The following is a 25,189-nucleotide window of genomic DNA, read 5'->3' as shown; positions in this document are numbered from 1 at the left end:
GGCCTGATTAAACATGCTTAAATAAACATGCTTAAAACAGCAATAAAAAAAGAATAAAAAAAATCAAGAGCCAATTTAATTAAAATACATGATAATAATAAAATAATATTTTCAAACTGGCATCCAGGGACTCCTCGAGGTAAATGTTGGTCCGTGGAGAAGTTTAGAGAAAAACAGTGTAATAAATAAAATGTAAAAATGTAAATATATATTTTTTTATATATATATATATATATATATATAAATAAATATATATATTATATATATATATTTTTTTTTTATATATATTTATATATATATATATATACATACATTTTTACATTTTATTTATTACACTGTTTTTCTCTAAACTAAATATATATATATAGGCTATATATATATTTTTTTTATTTATTTATTTATAATATATATATAAAATAGGCCTATATATATATATATAATAAAAAATAAATAGAAATATAAAATCTAAAAATTTATTATCATACTAAATAAATACTTTGAATAAAAAGATAAAAAAAGATTTTAATAAAACAATGAATATTACATCAAATAGTACAGTACGGAGTATAAAAACCAGTAACATAACAGAAACAAAACAAAACTAAGAAACTTTATATTTTACATAATATTTTACATGGTCTTTATACATAAAAATATGTAGCTCTCACACCAGAATGGTCATATAAATATTAGTACTGTAGAATCGATTGAAAACCCCTGACATTCATGTAAAATCACTACTAGCTGGACAGTATTACAGTTGAATTGCACAATTAACCAAGTTATTTAATAGCCAGTTGTCTTCTGTTTGTTTTATATATATATATATATATATATATATATATATATATATATATATATATATTCGCTAGATCAGATAAAAAAGGGAAATGAGCTCATGATCTAGCTGATGCAACTGAGCCGCAAGAGAATTCAAGAGTGAGGAAAAGGGGGGAAATCTGTTATTCAGTGTACAGGACTTAACGTCCCTCTTTCCCATATTAGGAGAAGAACAACTGTTGGTCATCGCTGCCGTATCCGAGTGAGGAAATAAACGTTGGCCGTCAGCGTCCAGACGCATTAGTCATGTGACATACAGTGACTCGTGCTGGGCCGTCCAGCGCAAGACTTCATATTTTGTTAGACATTAACCGCTTCAGTGAGTGAGTGAGCCATTCAGAAATGTTTGATTTTTCCTCACCTAAACTACATCTGCTATAGGTACAACCTTATTTTATCATGGACTCGTCTTGTCCACACTAAACTGACCTCCAGTATTCCTGAGCAGAAATAGCTGCTCTTCAGGGTGTGTTTGCAGCCAAAACAAACATGCACATTTTCTAGTACATGTGTTATTTACACATCCAGAAGACTATGAGTAGAGGCACTCATGGACAGTGTGCACACACACCTACTCACGCCAACAAGGAAGAACATTGAGGGGATTATTTTGGATAGTGCGAGTGCTGTGTTAGCACTGCTATGCACATTTGAAGAAATTTTCTTAAGAAAAAAACAAGAACACAAAATTGAGGCCTATTATTTGCCTGATTGTTTCACAGTGTAATTCAAGTTGATTGACCAGATTTTAACAGAATGACATCAATGTACTATAAACGGAAAAGATTTTCCTTTGTGTTTTTTAAGAAACTACTCGCCTACAGACTGAACACGTGATACACATGCACATGATGTCACCGTTTTCACAAACTCCCTATAATAATATCATTTTCAAAAGGCCCCAAAAAAGCCGTTGTTGTGTAAATTAATGGCCAAAACGCATATTAAAAAAAATGATATATATTTATTGAATTATATGTATTGAAACAAAATTTTTAGTTGAAAATGGTGTCGTGTAAACGACCCCTAAAATAACTCTGAGGTTTATATTAATTTACATTGACAACGTTTTTGTCCTTTATGTTTTCTTATCATTCCTTAAACATGTATTTGAGTAATCGTTGTAGGTTACATTAATGTAAATGGTTCAAATTCTAATAAAAATTAAACAAAACATTAATCTAACAGGAAAACAAGGCATTGAACGTGAATTAATTTTATTGACTTGTTTTTTGTTTTCAAAGCATATAAAAGAAAGAGAGCTTTGAATGAATAAAAAGCAATACAGTTGAAACTAGAAGTGCAATATACAATCCCATATATAAAAAAGATAAACAAGAAGCTCATGCTTAGAATATTATGTTTCTGCACGTGTGAAGTGTTGTTTAGTCAGATAAATCTAGCAAGGTATTTGTCATGTTTGATTAAAAAGGAAGACTCATAAATAAGAAGTATATTAGCAATTAGATTGACGCTGTCCTAATGTTAAAACTCCATACATACAGTGGATACGTTGTGAACTCAAAGCGTGTTACGTGGGAGATGCTGTATAAATTGTCACAACTAATCTAATAATGCTGTTTATGGCTCGCTCACTTTAACTAAATTTAGCACCAGTCAGAGGTCACACATAAATATTCAGCACGCAGCTGTCTCTGAATCTGCTACAGCAGACAAAGTCCAGTACTAATGAAATGTCTCTGTGTTTCATATGAAAATATCCAACATCTCTTAACCCCAACTCTCAGTCTTATTTTACAGCCCTTTGAAAAAGTGATTTATAACGTCACTAAACAGACATAAGTTAACAATAATGTACATCGACTGTTATAAGCATATTAGGAGTCTTTCCAAATCAAATACCACAAGCATAAATTATGTACATCTCTCACTGTCGCATTTGAATCATATTTGTAATTATGAATCAGCATCATGACTCTCCACCATGCAGAAGAATGTATTTGTGCACGTTAATAAATAAGCACTGTGAAACTCAAGACGTTCATGTTAAACAGGTTAAACCACTTCAACTTAAGCATAGCAAACTGAAATATCAAAGCACCCTTAAGCCCCGTTCACACCAAGATAACTATAATGATAACATTTCGGTTACTAATGTAACCTCGGCTCCTGAGATAACTGGAACGAGAATTATAGTGAGACTTTAAAGTTTGTCCAGTAAGATGGTCTCGGGTCTAGGGGCGAAGCCCGTAAGGCATGACGCCACCAGAAGTAAGACCCCAGCGGTTGGGGACTGGCTAGCAGACAATGGGGACTTTAGGCAACAGCCTCCGGTGGGACGGCAACGGCACTCTGGCGTTCGATTGCGCATGCGCGACTTTAACTGCTACTTCGCAACGTTCTACTGTGACCGTCTGCTACGCGAGAACAGCTGATTTCCCGTATAGTCGTTACTACGTGAAAGATTAAGAAAGTTAATGTTGTTTTATGGTATGTGGCATTGTAATTGTTTATGTATATCATTAAAGGCCCAAAGCAACCCTCTCCTGCTTTTTAAAATCACTTTCTTTATTTGTATTTTGTCAAATGATTTTATCCCCTGCGCCATACTCTTTACTGTTGCTTAGTGATTTTTGCACTCTTTAGCCACGGCAGTTAATCGGTTACTTCCGGCTGTCGTTGCCGTTCCACCAGCAGCTGCAGCTTAAAGTCCCTAATATCCGTGCCTGAAGAGCAGGAACGTCCAGGAGGTTAAACCTGGCAAAGTTTGATGGCAAGGACCAGCCAACCGCCACACAAATGTCAGCAATGGACACTCCGCTAGACCAAACCCAAGAGGAGGCCATTCCCCTGATGGAGTGGGCCCTTACTCATATAGGGCACTGCAAACTCAAGGACTTGTCGGTCAGAGCTATCCAGCCACTGTCCATCGAGAAAGCCTCTGCTTTGTAACTGGAAGCCCCTTTGAGCGTCCTAGAGCGTGGCTATAACGCTCAATGTACACCCTGGGGCCCTGAACTGGGCAATGTGGGTGTGGCGCATGCTCATCCTCAGTGGAAGGGAGAGCAGAGAGCCTACTAACTCTGAAGGGTGTGGAAACCACCTTAGGCACACAGCCTCTTCTTGGTATAAGGACGGCTTTACTGTCATTAGGCCCAAACTTGAGGCAAGATACGTCCACTGAAAGTGCCTGCAAGTCGCAAACTTGCTCGACCAATGCCAAAGCTAGAAGAAAGGCGCTCTTTAGCAAAAGAGGCTGAAGGTTGGTTGTTGTGAGCGGCTTGAAAAGGGGGCCTTGAATTGCCCTCGGGATTGCGGACAGAGGTGCAAAGCAGATTCAGCCTCCTGGCCCCTCTGAGAAACTTGACATCCAAGTCATTTCTCCAATCTGATTGGCCAGCCATAGGAGCGCGGTTCGCTGCAATATCTACGACATATACCTTATATAGGGAGGTTCCCATTGAGGGGCGATAGATGGAGCATCTGTCCTCCCGGATTCGGCTGATGACCTGAGTGTGGCGTGGACTATTTTAGTGTTATATCTTTATCATTAAAGCCCGTTCACAACAAGAACGATAACTATAATGATAGCAACCATTGTACGATGCATCGTTAAAGAAATCAACTAGCTAGTCACGACTGTTTCCCGAAACCGTATTGTCGCAAATTTTATCTAATTAATGGCAGATTTTTTTTTGCTATAAATTATGGACATGGCTTTTGAGGACTAAATCTCATTTTCTCGGTTATTTTGCTTTATTACTTGAGTATGTACGCACATGCACACTCTTCAAAAACAGTGCTTTAAATCTCTTGATATACTGTAGTATGTGTTAAATCGAAGTGACGTAATTGACATTTGTATGTATTCGAAATAAAATATATAAGTTGTACTGAATGTCAGCTAGCTTATTTTGCTCAAAATAAGGATTTATTAAGTCCACGTCATGTAAACAAGAAACTAACCACAGGATGAGAGCTGTCGTTCCAACCACACAACTTTGCGATGCTGTTTGCAAATGTTCATCGAAACACAGACTCGTAAGAACTATATATGGTTCGGGAACTTGTGACCATAGCTGGCTAACGATGATTCGGGAAACGGACCCCTGGTTAAAACATGGTAATTGGCTACCTGCTTAGAGAAAAAGCCCAAATCACATTTTAGGCAATTAAACATGTCCCCTATTTAGAGCAGGCACTGTCTGCTTTTTGAGATTTTCTTGTTTTTGTTGGAAAGCTTTAGTTGAGGCCTGTGAGATAAGATATGGAGGTTTTCAGAGAGAAGTGGGTGGTTGCTCTGATTACTAAGATGTTGAGTTGAAGAAAGAAAACAGCTAATAGTTTTTATGTTTTGCTTCCCTGAAGTTCTCAGGCTCCACAAATAGCAACCCCACCCCTAAAAATAACAACACAACTTGATGGACATTAGATTAAGATCAAAGATATAACCAAAAAGATCACAGATAAGACAGTTTTATCCAGAAATGGTTGTATTTCTTTTTATACAGCAGTGTTTATATTGCATTTATATAATATTATTTTTTGCACGTATGTTGCCCTACTTGTTCATGTCAATTTGCCATCCTACTGGCAAAAACATGAAGTGGTTTACGTCAAGAGATTTACCCGTGACAATTGTTCAGTCATTCCTGCTTTGGCACTGTGCAATGAACCTGGCACACTGTTTTTCACGTTGAGGTTTACATGAAAGACAGTGTGTTTGTACTGAATGTGTTGGACTCATTATGCATTCGGTGTGTGTGTGTGTTTGTGTTGTTGGGGGGGGGGGGGGGGGGGGGGGGTTGTGTGGCGTCATTGGCAGTTGTATAATAGCACTGCTGTGCTACCAAAGGTACTTTGGTGGGTGTGTCCCCCAAGCCTCCCATTTGCTGATTACACAGGGGCTCAGTGTTCCTTTCGGTGTTCAGTCTAAACACATGGCATGAATTAACTCAATTCACGTTCACTTACTCTACTGAAAAACCCAGAAAACCAGTAAAACATACAAATTTTTAAATCTTCTAAGATATATGACATCCAATCTTCGTTATTTGTGGACTCTATTTCACTTCTTTTCTTTTTTAAATCAGAGATTCACTATTTAGGAGACAAGATTCCCAATTTCACTGAACCAGGCTGGTGGAAATTCAATAATGTGCAGTGGAATAGAAAGAGATAAACAGATCAAATAAAATCATATATTACAATCAAACTAGAAAAGTACTATAAACACATCACTGACAGAGCAAAGCATAACTAGCAGTGCAGTAGAGATGAGTACAAACAAATTACAGCCAATTTGGTAAATGGTGTGTAGCAGTTTGAGGGGGCTGCACAGTGTGAAGGCTTTGGTTGCAATGGGAAAGACGCTGTTAAGGGACATAATTTCTGAAAAAGTTCACCCCTCTCTGAGGTTAAGTGTCTTGCTCTGGCACAACAGCAATAGATAGCAATCTCCATGCATCATCTCTCAAAGCATTTGAGAATATAAATGCAACCGTGGTATTGATGGCCCATGATCATTAACATTTCAATTACTCACCCCACTACTTAACCATTTGAAGGTTGTTTGTTTGCTATGCATTGGTGTTCATTTGCTGAATTAATTTGAGTGTCATTTGCTTTGAATGTCTATACTGTCACATTTTGTGCAATCTTTGTGGGTCCATAAAAGTGAAATTAGGGCCGTTTACACGACACGTTTTAAAAAATTAAAACCTTTTTATGTTTTGGCCGTTCATTTATACAACAACTTTTGAGAACGTTTTTGAATATGATACCATTATCGTCTCTGTGTAAATGACAAAAACGCAAATTTGTGAAAACGGTGATGCACATTACATGTTCAGTCTTTAGGCGGGTAGTGTTTCTATACAACGTGACATCGCCAACTACTGGCCAGGCAAGCGATACAGCGTTACTTGTTTTTGTGGATCTGTGTTAACGGGTGTTTATCATTTGTGTTGTCATCTGTAGGCCTACATGAAAAATGCAAAGGAAAAACTTAAATGTTTAGTAGCCTACATTGTTGTTGTGTAAACGTACCCTTAGAAAGTGTTACAACAACCTTAACTAACCAACTATATATTTTTAAAACAAGTGTAAAAAGCTTGTCAGCTGTCTAATAAAGAGTCAAATATAGGCATTTAAATTTAAATTTGACCATACATTTAAAAGATAATACCAAATAAGCTACACACTGAATGTTGTATCAATAATTTATATTTTATACACCTCTACCACAGTGTAGGCCTATCCCCCTGTATGTGCAGGTAAGCACAAACCAGTCAAAAAAAAAGCAAAAGTAGCCTACTAAATATAGCATGCAGGTGTAGTGTTCCCTTATCAGTCTGTGTACTTACAAGTTCGTCATATTTCGATGTTATCTGTTCTTGAGCATTTACATATTCATTTTCTCACTCCACCAAACCAAAAGTCACCAGGGTCGTTGTCCCTGGTGAATCTTATTTTTGGGTACATCGCTGACGCTTTCTTCAGGGCTGAACTTTGCCCACACACCCTCTCCCTCCTCGTACACTTCTTCCAGCACTCGTTAACTCCGTCTCCTCGTGGTTGCCTCACATCTCCCCGCGGCGCGGAGGCGTGCCAAATACACGCCGCTCAAATACAGCGCAGCGACGCGCGCCTGCATCATTCGGTTTGTCAGAGCGCGCAGAGTGAGGTAAGCAGAGCCGCGCGGCCCACGCCAGGAGAACATGCGTTTGCCTCGTTTCATATCCAATCCAGACATTGTACAATAGCGCGTTGGTTTCAGTGTATCGTGAAGCGTCCCTACTGCTAAAATTTAGATTTTAGTGAAAACCGGTTTACGAGGTGACAAAAAGTGCGAGGTTTGGAGTGGACGTCTACTTGCCATTCAGCTGTTTGCGGAGGACGCATGATTTATCTGTGCCGGACCAAAAGCGAAGAGTGCATGAAAGGTGAGTTTTTTTTACCGAATTGTTTAAGAAACTTTATTTGTGCGCATGAGTTTTTTTTGTTCTGTCATCCTTATAGAGTATTAGTTTAAGATCTTTCAGCCTAAACCAATGAAACGTAGCTACTGGTCCCGTAGTTGACCATTTTTTTATTCGTCTTTATGCAGTAGCCTAATGGATGGAGTCTGTCAGACTCAATTACTATTCAATTTTATAAATATGTTACATGATCAGAACCAACCACAGTAAAACCAGGCTGGAAGAAATGTAAGTGGATTTTTTTGCAGTTTTTCCCTAGTAGGCCAGCAATATCAGCATTGGCATCCGTTATTTAAAAAAAAAAAAAAAACTGCAAAAAAACCCCCCTAACAACATGATTCACCGATTTGTAATAATCAACTCTTCAAGGCTTGTGGATGACCACAGTGAATCCCTGACTAAAGTTCAATACAGACTTTTAAAGCTGTGTTTTTCCTTCCTGTTGACCACAGCATGTTTAAAAAAGCTCATCTCTATTAATAGCTGCAACTAGAAGATAACAATCTGAATTACTTTACATCTACGTCTAGTTGTCTACTGTATTTGACTATGAACGTCCTTATCATGTGAGAACATGGTCTGAGTGTCTCTTGACAACAAATGAGGCAACATCACAGACAAAAATATAGTTATTCAAATATAGTGAACTAAAAAAAAAAAGGTGCCATTTCAGACATCGTTCACAAATCTCATTCTGGGTCAGATGTTTACAAAGGTTGGCTAACTGAGAGGTCCTTACAGGTGTGTGTACTACTGTATGCGTCTTGTTGCTTCTAGAACAAATCAGTCTAGGTTATTTGTTGTGTTGGCATTCCTTACATGACACGCTACACGCCATTGTCTTTGGGACAAGAAATATTTTGAAGGTTGCGGGATGTCGTCTAAAGCTGTTTCCTGTAGAAAGTCTCTCCTCAATAGGCATCAGAGCTAAAAACAGTTGGACGTCTGAGTGGTGACCAACATCACAAGCCTCTGGGAATGCTCAAATAATGGGCCAGGAAAAAGACAGCAGAGAAAAAAAAGTGCAGCACAATGGTATCGGCCACATGGCCAACACAATGCGGGAATAAAAGTGAGGCTTGTTTTCTGGAGCACAAGACAATGGGGGAAAAAAAATGCTTCAAGTGTTACATAATTTCTGCAAGGTGGAACTTAAACACCCGTCCATGCATTTGGACTTGACATAATGAGGCCCTCAAGGGTTTTGTTAAAGTACATGTTTGAAATGGGTGGTGTGCATGTTTCTACATACTAAGTAAATGGGAACTTCTTGAGCTTTTGGTCAGAAACTTGGGATGCATGATATATATTAGTACCATATTGATTATCAACCAATATTAGAAATGTATTCATCAGTATCGGACCGTATTTAGATATGTATGTGGATGCTCATTTCCTGTTTTTACATTTAGATTACATGTGCTGTGATTTAACACTAACAGTAATCTTTAAAAACACAAATTTAATGACACTTTAGCCAATCTCAAAATGAATATTTATTGAATGTTCTGATGCCTAAACTAACTTTTAGTTTGTATTTATACATTTTAATGTTGGTAATTTTGCAATTATCAGCCATAAGGTGATAATTAGGTGATAAAGGTGATAAAAAGTGATAATTAGTGGCTTATCAGTTTTGGGCAGTTTTTATATTTTTTATTTGTCCATCCCTACTCATCTAAACATTAACAAAATCGTATTAAAGGGATAGTTCACTTTAAAATTAAAATTCTGTCATCATTTACTCACCCTCAAGTTGTTTCAAACCTGTATTAATTTATTTCTTCTGCTGAACACAAAGAAAGATATTTTGAAGAATGTCGGTAACCAAACAGTAGTCTGTACCCATTGACTTCCATAGTATTTTTTTTTTCCTACTATGGAAGTCAATGGGTACAGTCTACTTTTTGGTTACCGACATTCTTCAAAATATCTTTCTTTGTGTTCAGCAGAAGAAATAAACTAGTACAGGTTTGAAACAACTTGAGGGTGAGTAAATGATGACAGAATTTTTATTTTAAAGTGAACTATCCCTTTAAGCCCCTTCAACATGGTGTGAAGCTGCTAAATTGAAGTGGAAAGTACCTTCTCGATGTCCCCCCACTCTCTCGCACACACACACACACACAGGTTCATTAACGTCTTTTTTCCAGCAAAGTGTCTCGGATGACTCGCAGACGTTCTTCCACTCTTGCTAGACGCAAATGTGGCCTGTTTAATATTTGAAGCTCCTGTGCTGCATGCAGGAGGACACAATGCACACGTGTGTGTTAATGCTTGACTGAAACTGATCCTAGAAGACTGAAACTTTGTGACCATTTTTCCATGAAAAGCTCACAGATAGTTGCAGTCTGCTTGCAACAAAAGAACATAATGTTCTGGGTCATTTTTGTACTTAAACATGTAAATATTGTGTGGAAAAACCTGGTAATGAAAAGTAACACTTAGACCACACTTGAGTAAATGTCTCTTTTGGGTAAAGAAAAAAGACCATTTCAATCATACATGCGTTGTTTAATGTGTTTTCGAGTCGTGTTGTGATTTGATGAGTATCTTTCTCTTCCTCTGTTTCAGATCTCAAGGATATACTCTGCTGCGCCACACTGGGAGGCTTACTGGATAAGCAGGAGAAGGATCCCTGTGACTCCAAAAAAGCTCCGCTTTTATCTTCTCCCACGATGGCTCTGGCCTCTTTCCATCTGATGCAAACTCTAAAGAACTCACCGGCGGCTCTGCGTCGGCGTTTCCGTCGGGACCGTACGGAGAGCCTCTCTCACGGCGATCCCCTCTTCAAGGTGCACTACCTCGGCACCAAAAAGATCTTCTCCCTGGACTTAGAACAGGCGGAGGAAGCCATCGATCGACTGCTAGACGGGGCCCCCGGGAAGCTTTCTAAGGACCACGCCCTGGTAGTGCGGCCCCGATACGTTGAAGTTAAAGAACTGAGCACCGGAAGGCAGCTCACTAAGACTTACTTGCAGGACATCGCGTACTGCGCCTCGCACACGGCCAGACCCAATGTGTTTCTTTACATCTGCCGGCAGCCCGGTCAGCAACTGCAATGCAGAGTGTTCTGGTGCAGTCGGGCAGAAAGGGCAAAGGACATGACCGCCTGCCTAGCGAGGTCGTTTCAGCGAGCGCTCAATGACTGGCAGGGTGGATGCGCCACCTTACCGCAGGGGGACGGGATCACTAAAGAGCCGGAGATGCCCGGTACGCCCACAGCACCCAGAGGGTCAACATTGCCAGCCAGTTTGGGAAAAGGTGAGTTGAAGAGGGACAAAGTGAAGACTGATGAGTGCAAGATTCCTGTAGCTCACATGTGCCACTGTCCTGCAGAGGGGTAGCTCCAAACCGCTCCGAAACGCCTTCCTGGAAGTTTCTAACAATCCTGAAGATTTTTAATTGGTAGTTTAGGAGTGTTTAAGGTTGGGAGCTAAACTCTGCAGGACAGTGGCTCTCCAGGAACTGAGTATGTAGCTCAAACATCATGGTGCTAGCAATGCCTAGGTCATGGGTTCAATTCCCAGGGAATGCATGAACTGATCAAATGTGTGCCTTGAATGCAATGCAAGTCACTTGGGATGGAAGCATCTGCCAAATGCATTAATGTTAATGAGTGCAATGAGGAGTACAAGCACTGGGACCAGGGTTCTCTTCTCAACTCTGGCCATTTCAAACAGACTTTTAATCACTTAAAACTAGATCTGATCAAGTGTCAGATAGGTCATACAAGTTTGACACGTGTTTTTTTGCTTAAAGGTGAAGACCCAACTGTATCCCCTCTCTGTTAAACATAATTTATTGGACTGTCCTGAGTATAATACAAGTAGAATGCTCTTTTATGAAGTTATTTCACTTAAGGACTTAAGTAAGATTATGCCTGAAAAGGTTTTGGATTTTTCAAAATCTAACATTACTAGTTTATTTGCTTGGTTTTATTGTATTTATATGATAATTGTATTTTTGTCATTTTAATTTGGGCATTAAAATAGCCTTAGAATAAAACAATCTATCGATCTCAACACTGCCCCTTGAAATTAATTTTTCCTGCAGTTTTGCTCTAACCCTGATCTAACTTGCTCCTTGATTCGCTTGTTCAGGTGTGTTTGATTAGGTTTGGAGCAGGACAGTGGATCTCGAGAGCCAGAGTTGAGAACTTCTGTAAACCCGAATAAGTTGGCAGAACTCAAAACATTTAAGGCAATCAATTGCCTCAAATTTTTTAAGTTATGAAATTCAAAGTTTAAGTAAGCAGAACTAGCAGATTTTTATTTTGCATTTATACATTTGAATTGTTCTTAACTTGAAATGTTTGAGTACATTTATTCATACAATTAACTTAAAACGTTCATGTAATCTCAATGTGAACACTTTTATTAGTATAAACTTAGTTAGCTTTAAAAAGTATTATTTGCTCTCAAATCAAACTGCACGCACCACTTGTCACCATGATGGTAACTATCCTAAAACCAACATTAACAGAAATTCTTCCAAATTAGCATAACAAAACATTAATCAATACTAAATCCCCCACTTAAGATTAATCTTACACAAAAAAAAAACATTATATTACACTTATTTTTGGCATTTACTCTCCCTTTCGAGTGCCATCGGCAAAGCATGCTGGGAAATAGACATCCCAGCCGTTTCAGTTAAACTTAAGTTTGTCTAAATTTAAAATCATTTCATAAAACTCAAAACAATGAAACCATTCAGTTTACTTAAAATATATCAGTTCTGTGAACTTGAAAGAAAAAGAAAGTGCTAAATACTCATAAAAGTTAATTTGACTGAACTAATTAGTTTAATTTAAGTTTGTCCTACTCAAACCAATTAATTAATTTTGAGCGTTAGGGTTTCCAGTAGAATCTTGTAAAGTTCTAATTTCCTCAATGTTCTTTTTAGTTTCCATTTCAAAGTTTTAACTGTGTTTTGTTTTGTGTTGCAGTCCGTTGGAAGAAGAGGGGGTCGGTGTCCCACAGTCCTCTCCGTGCCATCACCAGAAGAGGTTCTGCCAGTGACAACTGGCATTGAGAGTGCCCGCCACACCCTGGAGTTTAATTTTGTGATGCCTGGAAATTTCCACAATTGAATGTGAGGAAAAGGACAACCACACCTACAACTGGTGGAACTTTTGAGCTTTGATAAGAGTTTGCAACTCAAGCTTGTGCCGAGTCTGTGTCTGAACAGCTAACACATTTGAGGTTGCCAATTAACCAAAGTGATAAACTATAGGTTTCCAGAGATACTTATTTGTGGTTTAGGAAGTTGATGGATTCAGTCATCTTATCTCTGTTTGCTTAAGGACTAAGAGACAAAAAACCAAAGCTGTTCATCTGCACTGAACTGGTATCTAGTTTTAAAGCCGTGTATGTATCACAGAGTTGAGTGTTTCTAGTCAGTCTCCTCCTCCGTGTACATGTCTGGGTAGTTTGTTAATGTGACTGATGAGCAAAGAGAGCGTTTTTTGTTTGTATTCGAGGTATGAAGAGAGGATCCGTGTGGAAAGTGGGTGGATGCATGATGGTAAACAGTAGCACGATCAGATCGTCAGTATTTTAAAAGTGTTTCTATCCCAAATGCACAATGGAAGTAATGCTTTTTATGGTAAAGACAATCAGCTTTTTATCCTACACTACTGTATGCTTCCAAATGCTCTTTTTCATATGGCCAAATCTCTACACGGTGTTACTAATGACATTGAATTCATATCCTCTATCATTCATGGTGAATTATTTACTGCATATTTACTTGGCATCAGGACTGGTTGTAATTTGGCATTGGAAAGACGGAGGTACTGAGATTTTTGTTTCTGGTGGTCTTGTCTTATAGCCATATCATGCTTTGCCGGGTTCTACCTCAGTTTGCCATTTTTATTCATAGCTTGAGTCATTCAAACTTTGAACTTGAAGCGTAGCTTCTACGGTAATTCCCAACAGACAATGAAGTGTAGAGGTAATGGTATTACTTTGAAAATGAGAAGTATTTTCTCAATGCAGTAGTTTTTGAGGCCATAATCCCCTTTTTTCTTTTTTTCTTTTTTCTCTCTCTCTCTGTAACTGCAAGTTTTTACAACATCAGCCCATTTTTCTTTAAAAAAGGGGAAAAAAAGCCAACGGTCTCTAGGCAGCCGCTTATGACATCAGAATGCTGACTGATTCAAAGGTATGTTTGCATAGAGTCATGTCCTTGGAAAAGCGGCATCGTTGCACTGCAGTTGCATGTACTGTAGTTATGAAGCGCAAGGAAGCATTTTTAACTGGCCTGGTTGCATAACTATTTTAAACAAGGACGCTCTGCTTCGCATGACTGGAACAACCAAGTTTTCCTAGTACAAAGATTGTCTAGCACTTTCCTTCACACCGTTACATATGCTTACTGAGCATTGCATCATATATCACGGTAGTATACAGTCAGTGCCTCATGGTATTAAACATTGTGCCTGATGCGTTAGGGCAATTACGTCAAAGGATTTTTTTTTTTTCTGTCCTGTTTTATCCTTATGGATTTTATTTAAAGTTGTATTAAACCATATCTGGCACTACAAAGACTTCAGGTCTGTTGTTGGATCTGTTCTGTCTGCTTTATGAGGTGTTTTAATGTTCTATGAATGTTCTTGTACCTTATTTTAAAACTATTTGCGTGTACCTATTTAAATATTAAATGTATTTTATGGAATATTAAACTTTTTATACATGAAACATTTGTGTCTTGTATTTTATTCACTTATTAAACAGACAAAATACTCTTTAAAAATAAAGGTTCTTTATTGGCATTGATGGTTACATGAAGAACCTTTAACATCCATGGAACCTTTTCATTGCACAGAAGGCTCTTAAAGGGACAGTTCACCCAAAAATTTTAATTCTGTCATCATTTACTCTCCCTCAAGTTGTTTCAAACCCGTTTGAGTTTCTTTCTTCTGTTGAACACAGAAGATATTTTGAAGAATGTTGGTGACCAGACAGTTGATGGACCGCATTTTCAGATTTTGATTAAAGATTACGAAGCCAATTTTTTTGTGTGTGTGTGTGGATTGACTTGCATGGATGATTAGTTTACCACAAAACGATTAATTTAGGCAAACAAAGTAAATATGGTCAATTTTGATATCATGTGGACTTTAATAGTGGGAATATTTTTCATGACGTCGCTGTGAAAACCTTTTGGAACATTTATTTTTAACACTTTCCCTGCCAGCATTTAAAAAAAAAAAAAAAAGGCTGCCAGCTACTGCCAGCATTTTTGATAATTTTCACAAAAATGTCATTGCTCCCAGAATATTTTGTTGTATGAATATCTGACCATGCAATTTATCAAAAGAAAGAACAGAGCCTCTGCTTTAAAAAAGTAGTTTTATTCTAGCTTAATGTATTCTTTTTTTATCAACATTTGAATGCGAGTTTCATTAAAAAAAGCAACATCTTGCGCAAAAAGCTGAGAAAAAACAGTTTTTGTCAAAGACTACGTCCAGATCGGATTCAGAACGATGATCAAAACACCGATGAAGTAGATCCGAGTCCGTCAACACCCCCAAAGCTTCACAGTCCAACAGTCCTGGGTCGACATTTCATTCGGTAACATTAGGCAGTTTTTAATTATATCTGTTTAATGTTGATGATCATGTTATTTTACATATGCATCTGCTTACATATGCTATCGCTAGTTTCTGCTGCTTCTTCACATGTGTTTTGATCAGGAGATTCAGTCCTCTTTCAGTTAGATGCACAATAGCGCCCCCTAACATATAACAGTGAAAACATGGAAAGCTGGAAGAGCTGTCTCATAAATTATGGAAATTTCCGTCAATGGAAGGGAAAGAGTTAATAGTGAAGACACCAAGAACTTCTAAGGGTACGTTTACATGACAACTTAAAACAGGAATGTTTTTCTTTTGCGTTTTTTTTTGCGTACAGACAACAATGTTGTCAAAACGATCCCTGTTTATGAAAACGACTAAAAACGCTGTATTCTGCATGTCATGTCAGTTATTGGCAATGTCACTTTGTAAAGAAACACTAACCCACGAATTCACAATCACAAATTCGTTGACTATAACAGTAGTGTTTTCAAAAACCTGCACTTACACACCTGTTTTGAAAAGTTTGCATTTTCCGGCCCCCAAAACGCTGTTGTCGGCCAAAAGCATAAAAAGTTTTCCGTTTTTTGTAGAAAACGGTGTTGTGTAAATGGCTCCTAAAAAGCCAGTGTTTTCCTTGACTTCCAGGACAGACTACATCCTTAAAGTTTCTTAAGTCATGGGGCGCAAATCTTTTAATGCGAGGGATTAAAATACTCCTGGTCTGATTTCATAACTTCTCAAAGACATATACATGCTGTGGTTCACAAAAACATGCCATGGCTCACATTTAGGAGCTTAAAGTCATGGGGCTAAAGCTGTCATTATTAACCCTCTTTGTTTACACATAAATGAATGTTTCTTTAGTATCAAAAAAAATAAAGAACAAAACATACTGTATTAGTTCATGGTTTAACTCGTAACTGTTTGGGATGTTTGGAGTTAATTGTTAAAATCCTCTGGAATTGAAAACTCATGCATGTCGTTGTATTTTGAACCATCAGTTCTCATTCGTCGGCTAAGTGACTTGAAGTCCTGTGAAACCCGTCACTGCCTTGAAACTTCTGGAACTCAGAGAGGCTTTGGAAATGAAGTCGTCTCAATGGCACCAACTCTGCCACAACTAAGAAACATACCAGAAGAAGAAGAAGAAAAAAAACTAGCCTTAGGCCTGTTTTACACAAACTGGAAAAAGCTGTGGCTCTAGGAGAAAAGAAAGTGATTACAGAATACATTAGTGATTAGATGAATACATTAGATATCAGACACAGGATGTATTGTGCGACTGGAGAAACTGGACGAACTGGAAGAGAGAGACACTCTCTGAGAAAACAAATTAACATTTGAACTCTCTCTTGCGAAATTAGCATTCCCATCCAAGACACATTCACACTTGAGTCAATCAGTATTGTATTCATTTGCTCTCTCATGCTGAGATCGCCTGAAATTCACCCAAAAGTCTATATGGTTTAATGTGAACAATTATCATACAACACTATACATGATTGGGCAGGCCTTACAATAGTATGAATCAGACTGTTTTTTATTGTTTTTCTTACACCCCTTATCTTGTGAGCACAAGGACAAAAGAGCTTTCAAAATGTTTGGATCCTGATTTCCCGGACTCCAATCTTTCAAAGAAATTCAAGCTCTGTTCTCACCCAGATCATAGAACGGTTCCTCTCGGCTTCCCTGAACCACAATCATCTCCAGGAAATTCAGGAGCGCCCCGGTGGCCAGGAAGCGCTCTGGGAGGGACAGGGTTTGGAGGTAGCGCATGTCCAGAGAGAAGGGGTTGTCTGGAGGCGGCATGGTGCACAGTCCCACCAACTCACTCACTACGTCCCATACATGAGTTCCTGCAGGGCAGAGACATGTTTAGTGTGTTATGTAAGGCTCCTCTAAGGGTACGTTTACACGATAACTATGTTTTTCGCGTACAGAAGACCACAATCTGTCAATCCGACGATCACAATCTTGTCCACACATTGTTCGTTCGTTGGCCAGGAGAACTGAGCCTGGTTTCTCCCAAGGTTTTTCCTCCATTCTGTCACCTGATGAGTTTGGGTTTCTTGCCAATAATAGGCACGTTTCCATTACAGATTTGCGCAAAACTTTAGTGATTTTTTCTAAATGTCGATAAAAAACGATTGCGAAATGACGCGTTTCCATTAACCGATGTAATGCGTCTAAAATATAATTTTTCCCTCTAGCGATAATCTTTCCAAAAATCATGGCAACGAATGTTGGTAGGTTTATATATATATATAGCAGCCGCCACACTAGCCATTATTATTAATCGAAGGAGGCGTACGTGTGTTATCTAATCATTAATGGCAAGGAAAGACCATTATACTTGAGACATATGAGGAGTTTCTGGGTGTTTCTCCCTCAAATCTGCTTCGAGGTCTTGGTTGTGGCATTTCTTTGAGGTTTAGAGTCCAGTATTCCTGTAATTATTTTGTCTTTTATGAATTTAATAAAGAACTCGATCTCGTATTCTGTCCGAACACACCGCGCCATCTACGCCAGGTGACCTGTAAATGCGCAAAAACTGTTTCCATTGCAGTTTTGCGAAATATTTATTTTTTTAATTGACTGAAAAACTACCTCATGCGAGCGTAAAAGCTTTTTTGCGATAACTGTGAGTTTTTGCGAAAATTACGTGTTTCCATTGGGCGTATTTTCAACACTTAATATTCAACAATATTATTGATCTGACTGTACTGAGTATATAGGATGAGAACTGAACTGAGCTGGACAATGACTTCACTGGTTTCTGTAGAAGTGCTTTTTTAGATGAAATAAACAAATGTAATAATTGATCTTTAAAACGTAACTGAATCAACACTGAACTGACTTCAGCTGAACAAAGACAGTGTTTGAAGATGTACAGCCGAAATGAAGTGTTTTCATCATTGAATAATTTTCCTGTTATCACTTTAAAGCTGCTTTGAAACAATCTGTATTGTATAAAGTGTTATGTAAATAAAGGTGACTTGACGTTCACACGGAACTGCGAAAACGACTAAAAACGGTGTATCATTCATGCTAGGCCAGTGGTTGGCAATGACACTTTGTAAAGAAACACGTACACATCTATAGACTGAACACTTTATACTCATGCGTGTGTCAATGTTTTCACAAATTCGCATTTTTGTGGTTTACACAGAGATGATAACGGTATCGTTTAAAAAAACTTGCACTTAGAAATCAATTTTCAAAAATGTGCATTTTTAGGCCCCAAAAACACTGTTGTAAAGTAAATGAACGGCCAAAACGCATATAAAAGTTTTACGTTTTTAGTTGAAAAGTAAAACTTCATTATAACCAGGGGCCGTTTACACAACACAGTTTTCAACTAAAAACTTCTTATGCGTTTCAAAGTGCAAGTATTTGAATAAGGGCTGAATGAATCTGGAAAATAATCAAATTGCGATTTTTTTTAAACCAATATTGCGATTTAATATGCGATTATTTTTTAAGCTGTTTATCTTTGGTATTATTCAACAAAGACAAGCAATACATCATTGTATAGTAGTGGTGGTAATCTTTAGGCACCTCACGATCCGATCCAATTCCGATTCTGGGAGGAATAATTTTTTTTATTAATTAATCTTATTAATAAAACTATTTAATAATAATACTACAGCGTTTTTAGTTAATGGATCCGTGTGAACGGGGATCGTTTTGACAACGTTGTGGTCTGTACACAGAAAAACACAAAGGAAAAACGTTTCCGTGTTTAGTACATCGTTGTTGTAAGCTAAGCGTACAGTTCAGTTATTTTGCTCAATTTTAGTTAAAGCCAAGATGTTTGCTGGGGCGTTAATAAGTATTATGGTAACACACAACTATTTGTTTGTACAACCACCATAAGCCACTAAAGTAAGCCATATGTGCATTTATTCATACATAATCTTTAACCTTTTAAAAGTTTCTAAACCTTGAGCCAGGAACATAAAGAAATGGTGTATATACTATAAATAATGATATTATGGCCAATAAAAGTTGATCTTAAAACCTTGGGATGTTGAAACCCAGTCTGTGATGGACTTAAGTTTCATTGGTGTATCCTTGACTAGCGTATCAGTTCCTCCAACGTTTACTAGGCGCTCGTGGTTGGATCTAATCCAGGCATAAGGTTGCCCATACTTGGCATAGCCGGCTAACAGGAACAGGGTGCAGTTCATTTCCTGCAATGAGAGAAAAACTCTTTTGAGACCCTTGACTACTGCTAGACAATCAGAAATGTTGTCTTGATATCTTAAAGAAAAGTCAAAGGGAAAATACAAGGGAGCACTACGCAACCTACAGGTGAAACTCGAAACATTTTTAATCTCATGCAAAAGTTAATTTTATAAATTGCTAATGGCTTATAAAAACCTTTTCACAATATTCTAATTTTTAATTTTCATAAGCTGTGAGCCATAATCATCAAAATTGTAACAAATAAAGGCTTGAAATATCTCACTTTGCATGTAATGAGTCGATATAATATATTAGTTTCACCTTTTAAGTTGAATTACTGAAATAAATACTGAACTTTTGCACGATATTCACATTTTTAGAGTTTCACCTGTATATTGTATTTCATCTTTATGTCTTCTCTAATCAATTTCCCAGTGTATTTTAAGATTAGTAATGTTCTTAATCTGTGAATTTGACCTTGGCCCTTGAAGTCTGTGAATCTGAAACGATACTCACAGGAACGGCGATCTCTTTCTCACTCGGTGAGGCTGGGAGAAGATGAGAATCAACATCCCTATAAGTGAATAATGAAAAGAATGGATTTACAGCACTTGGTTTATAATTGCTGGAGCGAGTCGAAGGATATTTCCTCTCCACCTGCTGGGAGTCTGTTGCTGTGTGGCCTCTGGTGTCTGGTGTTCGGGCTGTGGAAGTGGTTCTTCTCCTGCTAAAGGTGAGCTGGCGTAATCGCTGTCCAGACTGTAACTGCTACTGCAGGTCGAGCTGGTGAAGGTGGAGGCCACAGACACAGCAAACCCAGGAGAACGCCATCGCTGTGAGTAAAGAAAGACGTAGCCATCAGATGCTGCAGCAGTTGTTTCCAGGGATATACTAGTATGTGTTTATAGATTTGTAGCTGCGCTAGAACGGATGATTTAAAGGGATAGGTCACCCAAAAATGAAACTTCTGTCACTAATTTCTCACCCTCATGTCGTCGTCATCTTCGAAACACAAATGAAGATCTTTTTGATGAAATCTGAGAGATTTCTGTCCCTCCATTGACAGCTACGCAACTACCACTCATATGAATTGAGCGGTTTAGTCTAAACTTTCTGAAACCAAAGCGTTTTTTCACACGGCTGGCGTGTTTTTTCCATTGTTTTCAATGGGAGCGGCGCGTTTTTAAAACGCCATGAGCGTAATGAGGCACTGAGCGTCTTTTTCACGCTGAAGCGATGAGCGTTTGGTGTTTTTTACTGGTCGCCTTTGGGTAAAACTGTCATCACTGTCACTTTTTACCCAACCAACCAATCACAGTGGAGGAGGGGTGGGACTAATACCACACCGACCAACGGATATTCTGTATCATAGCAACAAAGTGTGGTAGGGATGGGCAACGATTAATCGCAATTAATCGCATCCAAAATAAAAGTTTGTGTTTAAATGATATATGTATGTGTACTGTGTATAATTATTTTGTATATATAAATACACACAAATGGATGTATATATTTAAGAAATTTTTTTTATTTATGTATAAATTATAAAAGATTTATATTTATATATAATATAAATTATGTATAAATATATACATGGAATGAGTTCTTAAATATATATATGCATATGTGTGTATTTATGTATACAAAATAATTATACACAGTACACATACATATATTTATTATTATTATTTAAACACAAACTTTTAATTTGGATGCAATTAATCACGATTAATCGATGCCCAACTTAAGAAAAATTGCGCTGTCAAAACGCTCTCAAGCGCACATAGCTTTGCGTTTTCAGCTGGCTAAAAACGCTTTGGTGGACACACGGCCTAACAGATTGAATTTAGACTTTTATTCACATAAACATTCATCAACTCACACATCATTTGTGGTAAACGGAAGCTCAAGCATGTTCGCTTGACGTGCGAGAACCAATGATGTTCATTCCCATGTTACACATCACTTCTTCTGTTTATGTTTGCTGATCAGTGTTTATATGTGAATAAAAGCCTAAATTCAATCAGTTCATCATATAAAGCGATCGAGTCTCTTCAGAAATGTTTAACTAAACCGCTCAATTCATATGGATTAGTTTTACGATCTCTTTATGAACTTAATGAAGTGTCAAAGTGTCAGTTGCGTAGCTGTCAATGGAGGGACAGAAATCTCTTTATCTTTATTTGTTACGAAGATGAACGAATGTCTTATGGGTTTAAAATGACTTGAGGGGGGGAGTAATTAATGACAGCACTTTCATTTTGGGGTGAACTATCCCTTTAACGTCTCCAAACATCTTAAACTTTTGGATATAAAGACTGTCTGAGAGAAAATAAAGAGAGATAAACAGATTAACAAAGACCCTACCGAGTCATCGTTGACTACGGTCAACAGAAGTTCCTCTCTCCCTCTTAGCCAGGGCTGGAAATAATGGAAGCCCTACAGACAGACAGACAGACAGACAGACATAAAAGACTGTGAAAACAGTGGCAAGACATTTTTTCTTCTTCTTCTGAGACTAAATTTAAACAGTATCTCATCCTAGAGATTGCAGACTTGGTATGCTGTATCTTTTCTAACTGATCCAATTTACGATTTCCGTTAAGCAGATGATCAAACTATGAAAAGTCCCATAGACTCTCATTAAGGGGGTCAAGACTTTTGCACAATAAGACTTGTACGCTGCATCTGAAATCACATACTTGAGTAGGTACTGCATTTGAATAGGAGATTCGCAACTTAAAAAAGTACGCTCTATATAGAGTGTGTGTAGTATGAATGTAATCTGGACGTACTACATCTGCCATGTTGTCATTTTCATGTGACCAGCTACCAGTTGTGTCACTTCACTTCCATTCATAAATCCTCTCATGTGGCCTCATGGGACAGTAAAGTGTCCAGCGAATGCAGAAGTAGTAGGTCACCAGGGGACTTTTTACATACCGTTTTTCGAATACTATGGATTCGGACATACTACTCTGTTGGTGTACTGTTTTTCACATGCTATACAGTAGAGAAGTGGTTGATTTTGGACGCAGCGAGTAATTAAGATAGCAAAGCTTAATGACAATCCTAGGACAACATGCTAGCAACATGCTAATTCGTGCTAGAAATGTGCTAAACATTCGTATAGTAGCTATATGCAGTCCTTTGACATCTACATGTGGTCTTTAGCAGCATGCTAAAACATACTAACAACTTGTTAAGTAATGCTAGCAACATGCTAACAACATGTTAATTCATGCTTGGATGCTTACAAACATGCTAATTAATGCTAGCCACATGATAGTGACATGCTAATCATGATAGCAACATGTAAAGACATGTTAACAACGTGTTAAATCATGATAGCAACATGCTAACAATGTTAATCATGCTAGTAACATGTTAAATCATGTCAGCAACAAATGCTGAATTAAATTAACTGTTTAAAAATGCTAGCAACGTGCTAATTAATGCTAGCAACATGTTAATTCATGCTAGCAACATACTAATCATGCTAGCAACGTTAAATCATGCTAACAGCATGCTATATTATGCTAGCAACACATTTGCAATGTGCTTTTTAAGTTATTTAAAACTTTCAGAAAAGGCTTTGTCAAGCCAACATCACAGTTTGTTCATAAACTTCACTCATCTATGAAATGATAGTAGGCTATTAGGCTACTTCAGTACCAGCCCACCTGTAAAGAACCCAATATTGCAAGTTCGGACAGGAAGTGCTGGAGTCTCGTCCTGTGTTCTTGTTCCTCCTGCATATGTCACAAAAAGCAAACAGTTTATCTAATTAGTTGTTCTTATATTGTACACAATACACACTTTTTTTTAACCTTCTAATCCTGAATGAACAGGATTTGGTGAAGCGCACATCGCTCGTTGCTCCGTTACTAGGCAACTGCAGCCAAGCCTGTCATTGCCAGCGATGGGTTGAGAAAAAAATTAAAAACCCTTGTAATTAGCCTATGAGCCTACACATTTAGCCTACATATTATGTTTTCTTCTGACACATCATTATAATACGACGTTTGCAACACCGTTTATGACTGTCAAGCAATATCTAACCGCAAAAACGAGAGGTTTGAGCATAAAAAAGCATGTCAAGCACATTTGTATACTTACACCAGAACTCATGTTTACATGCACGCGATGGACAATCAAACCACTTGTAAATGTGATGCATTAACATTGGGCAAATTACGGCAAGCACACTGCATGTCACGCCTATTTCCATATCCTCTTCTTTGTCTCCCCCTTAGGCTACTATACATCGTGTCACTTTCATTGGAAATTAATAATGCAAGCAATAATCTCTCATAATGTTTTTCATCCACGGGTTCAGGTGTATAGGAATTCAGATCTTATTTCGTATTTCTCGCGCTGATCATTGTGCAGATGCTTCCATCCATCCAAGGGATCTTCTGCGTGTTGTGCTCCCAAAGAAAAACGTAAAATATCACATCACCTCCTCCTGTGTAGATACTTTTAATGTATTTTTGGAGAGTAACGTTTAAAATACCATTACAGGAGATAAATCTAATCTAGCACGAATACTCAATGACGTTGGAAAGATTCATGGTTACATCAGTGCACAGATTTACGCGCAGAGTCATTTATGACCAACAGGCAAAATCTGGAATTTATTATTATAGCCACAGGATTTTATAGCCAACTGCCGTTTTGTGTTCAGTTATAAGAACTAGGCCAAAGTAAATATATGGATTGCATTTGCTCTGTGGTAGCCTACGACACTGTAATTTAGCAGTACAAGGTTATTATTTTCATTTAGTCACATTGTCAGGTCATTACTAGCCTACTTATGGCCTATAACAAATGTAAACTGATCAAAAATGACCGGCCTACAAAACACCACAAGTTTTGCCTTTTTTGTTTTACAAAATAAAAGCATTTCAGAACAAACTTCCTGGTGAAAACATTAAAGTAGACTAGTGTGATCAACAGTGCCAATTTTTTCCATAGTTTATTTAATATTTCAAAAGTTATTCAAAAATAATGCTTTTTTTACTGAAAAAATTAGATGCCTACTCTCAGATAAATGAGGCCTAAATGAATCAGATGTAAATAGAAATACAAAACCAGTCCTACTTGAAAGAAAACAAGTTGACAAAAAGATTTAATCCAATGTTTGTTGATATAACCAGTGATTTATAAGCTATTTTATAGGCCGGTCATTTTTGACCGGGATCAGAAGTGTTATAGGGTTTTGAACACAACCTGAGGGATAAAGCGATTGAGTCTCTTCAGAAAATGTGGACTAAACCGCTCAATTCACATGGATAAGTTTATGATCTTTTTATGAACTTTGTGAAGCGTCAAAGTGGTAGTTGTGTAGCTGTCAATGGAGGGGATAGAAATCGCTCAGATTTCGTTAAAAACGTCTTCATTTGTGTTCACGAGGGTGAGAAATGAATGACAACATTTTCATTTTTGGGTGAACTATCCCTTTAAGCTGGGGTTTAGATGGGTGGTCTGGTGGTCTCCAAGCCTGACCAGCTAACAAGTGCCCAAATAAACCGCTCTAAAACCAACAAACAGACAGCAGTGCTTTCTTGTCACAGGATCTTCTGTCTCCGCATGCACAGCTGAAATTGCCTAGTTAATGATGTTAGTTAGTTAG

The 25,189-nt window shown here is 37.8% G+C and overlaps 3 protein-coding genes across 4 annotated transcripts in view; 1 reads left to right on the top strand and 2 right to left on the bottom strand.

Moving 5' to 3' along the window:
- sat2a.1 (spermidine/spermine N1-acetyltransferase family member 2a, tandem duplicate 1) overlaps positions 1-7,512 on the bottom strand; it is a 32,379-nt gene extending 24,867 nt beyond the window's left edge. The window contains exon 1 of the mRNA XM_079585589.1: positions 7,167-7,512. Coding sequence (XP_079441715.1) covers positions 7,167-7,177 — 11 coding nt within the window. The 5' untranslated portion in view covers positions 7,178-7,512. The remainder of the gene's footprint in view (positions 1-7,166) is intronic.
- LOC306984319 (uncharacterized protein) lies at positions 7,463-14,535 on the top strand. Its single transcript, XM_079585569.1, has 3 exons — positions 7,463-7,745; positions 10,356-11,045; positions 12,733-14,535. Exons 1-3 carry the CDS (start codon positions 7,703-7,705, stop codon positions 12,816-12,818), a joined length of 819 nt encoding a protein of 272 aa, XP_079441695.1. The 5' UTR covers positions 7,463-7,702; the 3' UTR covers positions 12,819-14,535.
- Positions 14,536-23,999, bottom strand: LOC306984312 (uncharacterized protein). 2 transcript variants are annotated; one of them, XM_079585540.1, is made up of 8 exons: positions 23,674-23,999; positions 23,238-23,306; positions 21,922-21,993; positions 20,212-20,387; positions 20,071-20,128; positions 19,388-19,559; positions 17,025-17,222; positions 14,536-16,486 (listed from the first exon to the last, which is right to left on the bottom strand). In XM_079585540.1, the coding sequence occupies exons 1-8, from the start codon at positions 23,683-23,685 to the stop codon at positions 16,371-16,373; spliced, it is 873 nt and encodes a 290-aa protein (XP_079441666.1). In that variant the 5' UTR covers positions 23,686-23,999; the 3' UTR covers positions 14,536-16,370. The 2 variants fall into 2 exon arrangements, with proteins under 2 accessions (XP_079441666.1, XP_079441667.1); XM_079585541.1 differs by having other exon boundaries at positions 15,165-16,486; positions 23,238-23,303; positions 23,674-23,968.
- Between the last annotated feature and the right edge of the window lie 1,190 nt (positions 24,000-25,189).

The sequence above is a fragment of the Phoxinus phoxinus genome (assembly GCF_949152265.1).
Source record: "Phoxinus phoxinus genome assembly, chromosome: 2".
NCBI lineage: Eukaryota > Metazoa > Chordata > Actinopteri > Cypriniformes > Leuciscidae > Phoxinus > Phoxinus phoxinus.
This window is presented reverse-complemented; position numbering and strand designations above follow the sequence as displayed.

Bases quoted from the DNA above. Each gene is read 5' to 3' on its own strand.
- LOC306984319 (XM_079585569.1), top strand. From the start codon at position 7,703: ATGATTTATCTGTGCCGGACCAAAAGCGAAGAGTGCATGAAAG. The intron at 7,746-10,355 runs GTGAGTTTTTTT...CCTCTGTTTCAG, and splicing joins AAGCGAAGAGTGCATGAAAG to ATCTCAAGGATATACTCTGC. The intron at 11,046-12,732 runs GTGAGTTGAAGA...TTTGTGTTGCAG, and splicing joins GCCAGCCAGTTTGGGAAAAG to TCCGTTGGAAGAAGAGGGGG.
- LOC306984312 (XM_079585540.1), bottom strand. The intron at 21,994-23,237 runs GTGGGCTGGTAC...GTCTGTCTGTAG, and splicing joins CAATATTGGGTTCTTTACAG to GGCTTCCATTATTTCCAGCC. The intron at 20,129-20,211 runs GTGGAGAGGAAA...ATTCACTTATAG, and splicing joins CAGCAACAGACTCCCAGCAG to GGATGTTGATTCTCATCTTC.